The sequence below is a fragment of the Telmatherina bonti genome, assembly GCF_933228915.1.
Source record: "Telmatherina bonti genome assembly, chromosome: 2".
NCBI classification, from domain to species: Eukaryota; Metazoa; Chordata; class Actinopteri; order Atheriniformes; family Telmatherinidae; genus Telmatherina; species Telmatherina bonti.
In genome coordinates, this window is record NC_136620.1 from 17,168,563 (window position 1) to 17,174,562 (window position 6,000).

The 6,000-nt window shown below is 40.1% G+C and overlaps 1 protein-coding gene across 2 annotated transcripts in view; it reads right to left on the reverse strand.

The window, feature by feature from the left end:
• Nucleotides 1-4,807, reverse strand: part of LOC306767832 (plasma membrane calcium-transporting ATPase 1-like) — a gene marked incomplete at both ends in the record, with an annotated part of 34,698 nt that extends 29,891 nt beyond the window's left edge. For both annotated transcript variants that reach the window (XM_079255965.1, XM_079255964.1), the window contains one exon: nucleotides 4,612-4,807. In XM_079255965.1, coding sequence (XP_079112091.1) covers nucleotides 4,612-4,807 — 196 coding nt within the window. The remainder of the gene's footprint in view (nucleotides 1-4,611) is intronic.
• Between the last annotated feature and the right edge of the window lie 1,193 nt (nucleotides 4,808-6,000).

Below are 6,000 nucleotides of genomic sequence, written 5' to 3' on the forward strand. Positions count from 1 at the left end.
TCCCAAAAACATGCATGTCAGGTTAACTGGTTCCTCTAAATTGCCCCTATAAGTGAGAGTGATGGGGTGCTGACCTGTCCAGGGTGTACCCTGCCTCTCACTCAATTATTGCTGAGATAGGCTTCAGCTTCCCTCAACCTTGAATTAGACTAAGCGGTTTAGAAAATGGATGGATGGAAATATATTAGAATCAACACTACTGGAGTCAGTCGTGCATGCAGACATTGTGAAATGCAACCCTGCCAAGCTTTAACTTAGCTTAAAAGCAAGTCAGGATGGCTTGTCATCCAGTGAGGTAATGAGGCCAGTGGGAATACAACGCAGTTCAGGATTAACCTACAATGTTTTATAGGATTAAGTTACAATGTAGTTTCGGATTAGGCTTTGTGGGTTGTATCAAAATTAATTTCAACAAATGGCATTATTTGTAACCATCTGAGATCGATTTCTCAAAAATGTAAAACGTGGTTTGTTACGGCCAGTGTTTGTGTGCTTTAGCGTGTGGTGTCGTGTCAGGGAGCAGAGAGCAGGCTGAGTTTCCCCCCCAGCGGACAGCAACAACATGTCAGGACACACTCAGATCCCTTGAGAGACTCTCCAGCTGCTGCTGCTGCTAGGGCAGGTTTCTAACTCCAGTCTTTCTGTCCACGTTTGTCTGAAAAATGAAACGGTGCCGAGTGCTTTGCATTCAGGTGAGTGGGATTATGCCGAAAGTTGTGCGTCCGTCCCCAGCTGTCACCACTGAGACACACAGAGAAGTAAAGCAGTGTAATGGATTTTCCAGTGATTTCAAGCTGCTGCTGACATTTTATTTCTCTCTGCCAGCATGAGTCGACACACTGAAGGTGTTTACAGAGAGCACACAAGATGGACAGACTGAATGAATTAATGATGAGAAGAAAATGTCAAAGGGCACACGAATGAGAGCCAGACCACAAAGGCACTCTGAAAACACTGTGGGTCAGTATGAAACTTCACATCACAGAGCTTAAGTTTTGCATGCAAAGTAACAAAATGCACTAAGAACTCATCTGACGCCAGTATTCATTTGACTCACATCTGAAACCTGTGGAGCGGCATGACCTTACTGAGTAAATGGTGGATTGTTAATGGTCCAATTTGTCTCAGGGTCAACGTGGACCAATCCTTTATAGTTTCAAAGTCAGTCTGATAAATTGAAATGTGGAGTGGAATAATATGATATCACCTGACAAAGATTTTAAAGTGGAACTATTATGTGCATTTCAGGCTAATTTATTTTTATTTCTGAGCCCAGAAGGGCTGGGATTGATCGAGTTATTGTCACAAATCGCTTTATTTACTTCAGACCGACCCTCTCCGTAGGCTGTCAGATCAGCCTGCGGGTAAAACAAGTGGATTAAGCCCCGCCTCCCGCCACTGCACTACATCGGGAGCGCGCACCGCAACTGCTTTCGCCGTCATTGTAACGTCTCATAAACAGAAGGATTAGGCTCATATGAACTCAATAAGAAAAACAAAATACAATATCAACACATAGCATACAGCCCTACATGTTGGAACCTGAATCAGACCCTGAAAACGAAGTGGAAAACAGCAACCCACAGCAACGAATGCAGCAGGATGTCTCTCTTTGGTAAACTCACCAGCCATCGTTTGAAATAACTTTATCCGACGTTTTCCACCCGCCTGATGTATTTGTACATGCCCTTGTTAACCAGTAGAAGGTAACCAATCACCGAACCTTATCCCCCGGGACGTCACAAGGATTTCCAAGTAGAAAAAACTCTCTAAAACGACTCGTTTTTCATCGCCATGGAAACCGAACGGAGAGAGTGCTGGAACTCAAACTCAAACATGCGTTTAGGTGATAAAAAAAAAGTGCCGTTCACATGTCTGATGAGGATTCAACACTGTAACACTGTAGAAAGCTCAGAAAACTCCAAATACCATAATAGCACCCCTTTAAGAATTTCCCAAGGTCTTTTATAGTAAAACATCTATATCACAACACCAAAACACACTCAACAGCAAGAGCAAAAGTCACTTTGTCCTGATTATGAACACCTTCTTCAATTAAAATATCTCCTAATAAAAATGCAGTGTTTGCAGACTGGAGCACAACACACTTGTCTCATGTTGTCCTGAAACCGACAGAGAGCGGAGCAGGATCAACAGAGGTTGCAGGTCACGGTTGACTTTGACCACCACACACGCTCAACAGTCCCTTAAGCCAGACTAAAGTACAGAATTAACCTAATATGTCCTCTGTTGGTTTAATGATGTCCACGCCAGGGGGGAGAAGCCTATGAGTCACCAGTGAAGTGGTCTGCAACAATGTTACACGCATGCAACTGCATGCAAAAGTTTGGGTACCCCAGCTAAAAAGCAGCTACTTTTATTTAACAGAAGCAGAGGAGCAGAAAGTCGTTTCTCTAAAAAAGAATGATTGTATAATCCAGGGGTAGGCAACTCTACCTACCCTTCTATGACACACATCAGACTTAATCAGCTGACTTGTGCAGAGCTTGACATCAAACTCTGCACAAGTCTGCTGATTAGCCATTGATTTGAATCAGGTGTGTTGCAGCAGGGAAACTCCTAACATTTGTAGGACTGTGGCACTCGAGGACCGGAGTTGCCTACCCTGGTACAATCATTTTGGAAGACTTTGGAAAAATGCTGCAGAATCCAAACATTTGCATCCTGGATTAACCAATAACAAGTGTATCAATATCTGTGTGAAAATTCTCAACTTTTCAGACAAAGATGTATATTTACAGCTTTCAGTGCATCATTTTTTCAGCTATTTTAACCTTGTGTGTAGATAACTTCTTTTTCAAAGCCTGCTTGAGCAGTTTTGGTGCAAAACCCCTGATCAAAATCACATATAAATCTCCGTGACAAATCAGTGAACCTACATAGGAACCACAAGGAAGCTGAACCCCAGTCTGCAGGGCAGAACTAAGTGTGCAGGAGGGGAAACAACATCTTATACGCCACATAACTCAAAGCCCATTAAAGAAGTAATATTGGTTTATTGCCTTCAAACTCTTTACTACATGTAGCTCCAGCATTGTGTTTCTGGACTACTGGCTGGTCTCCTTACTAAAGCCACATTAAAGTCAATATGATGTACAGACACTCCTCCTTTATTCTCTCCTTTTCTTTTCTTGGTTCTTGCCTTGACTTCCACATTTTCCCTTAATATCCCTTAATTATGAACATTAAACAGGAATTGCAAATTGGTAGTGTTCAGAAATCTTAAACTTCCTCTTTCACTCTATCAGCTTCATTCTCAGATTGTTGCTCTGTTGCTTAGAAGAGTCTAAAGCTGAATACGGTCGTCGTCGTCCCCCCCAAAAAAAAAAAAATCTCCAAATCTTTTCTAAACGTTTTACAAAAATAAATCCTTTCCAAGCAGTAACCAGTCTACAGTGCAATGTAAGAATGACTGACTTCTAACAGGAAATATGGAAGTAAAACCTGGATAATAGCTTTTTTTAATCTTCTAAAATGCAAAGCACTACAGCGAATAACATCCTTGAAAACACACATCACTCAGCAAACTTTTTCTAACAAAACATCGATGTAAATTAATTGTAATTTAAAAGTACGATGTGCAAGAACAACTGACATCTAGTAGTAAATATGAATGTCGGAAAAGGTGCATCAATGACAGATACTACAGATACCTACTTTAAAATAATGTTAAGTTCCTTTTTCACAGAATTTGACTCAATCCTGCAGCTTAAATAATGATGCGGCTAATGTATGGATTCACGGGCCAACAAGTCGTTTACATTTACATTTCATGCACACATCGTCATCATGGAAAACACATGAAGAAATGCATACGATGCAGCCTTCAAGTTAAAGGTTATCGTAGTGGCTGTTGAAGAAAACAGAGCATCCGCATGCTCGGGAAGGTGCGGCATACATTTGTTTAATGGCCTTGGAAATTCCATTGTCCTTTTACGGTGTTACTCATCACAAACAGCACCTCTCAAACAAAGCTAGCGCTGCTGTTTTAATGCTTAGAGGGTTCTCACTTCAATCATTCATTCATTGTCTGTATCCCTTAGTCCAATTACAATTAACAGGCAAGACACAGTGGACAGGTTGCTAGTCCATCGCACGGCGGTCGCAATTCATATAAAGTCTTATTCGTTCTATCAGAGCCACTGTAGTATAAATGATGCTACAGATATGGCAGCTGACATGTATGAGGACCCACAGAAAGCCTGTATAAATGGCTTGTTCTAAGAGAATAAAAACTAAACTTTACTTAATAACATGCTTATACCAATAGAAACACAGTTTTAAAATGTTTTATAAAATATTTCTGGTATTCACTTTAGAGATCAGCGATGGACTGGCGACTTGTCTAGGGTGTACTCTGACTCTCACCTAATGATTGCTGGGATGGGCTCCAGCTTCTCTGTTACAATACCAAGCAGTTAACAAAATGGATGGATGGATGGATGGATGGATGGATGGATGGATGGATATAACTGACTCAGTCAGGATTGAGCTGAAGTTCAGTTTTACTATGACAACTGCAGCTATGCAATGCTCCAATTCACTTTGTGAGGCCATGAACACAGAAACAAGGTTTTTGGACATATTTACCTTCAACGGGTGACGTCCTCAGCCTGAGACATAGTCCATTAACATCTCCATAACACTCCTGGATCCTGGTGATTGCTTCCGCTCCTCTAAGTTCCATGAGCGACCGCAGCTCCTGCACAGTGCAACTGAACTCCGTCTCATGGTTTGTCTCGCCACGGCGTCCATGTTTGGACCCACGGAAAGAGTTTTTGGCCATGTCTCGTTTGTCAGGGACTCAGTAGAGGCCTTCCAGAAGCACGCAGACTCAGAGGCAGGCCTGAGCAGCAGATCTAGCCTTACCAGGACTCTCTAACTGTAAGAAGAGAAACACACAAAATGAGCAAAGCTTTGATGGAAAAAGGGTAGAAATGATAATTCAGTTTAGCTAAAAGATCAATACAGATCACCATGTGTGTTAGGGGTGGGAAATCAGATCGAAAAAAATCCAATGTTGGGATTTTTTGCTTAACAATTTTAAAATAGTTTTCTTTTTGTTAAAAAAAAAAAAAAAAACTTTTTTTTCAAACAAATAAAAATCCATAATAATTTTTTTTTTTGGTCATTTTTATTGTTTTCATTGATCTTTTTAAATTTTTACTTTTTTACTTCTTGGGCATTATATCAGTAGAATAATGATCTGGCTACTGTGTTGTTTTTTTTTAATAATTAAAATTAAGAAAAATGACTAGCAAAACAAGTTTTATACATTTCTTTTGGTTTTTAGTCTACAAAAATCAGAAATATTGAAGAACTCTGAGAATTGCAATTTAAATCAAATCGGGACGAAAGCATATCATCACAGGGCTAATTTGTCACATCCATGAAATCTATGCATCACAGCTGAACTTATTGTGACCTGCCTGATATTTTTCTGCTAACATCATTATCATAATGAGCTGGTCAGATAAATAAGAGGTTAATCAAATGTTATGTTAAGTAATCAACTCCTGCATTCCACTGCCATGTATGACATCAGTTTTCTGAGAATCCTTTCGAAGGGTGATTGTAGATCCTCTTTTGTAATGAGATTGTATCATCATGATTCTGCATGAAAACAAGATAATAAGATCACATAATTCAGCTCCAAGTAATATTCAATTAAGTCACAGACAATTTTGTGATCAGATGCGAGAGTGCTCTTGACATCATTTCAAAGTCTGCAATTAGTTTTGCTTTATGGCTTAATGATGAAGCGAACCAATTAAAAAACACAAAGTGATGGACAGAGGTTTGAGTCATGTAAATTTTCCATCACACACATCTGAGCCATCTAAGCTTCCAGTAATTTACTCTAACTCCAAGCATGCAGTGGCAGCACTCGAAGGCAACACAATGGCAGTACATATTAAATAGAGACAGAAAAATCAGAACTAATCTATCGGAAAGTGTCTTGCAAGAGGGAATCACAGA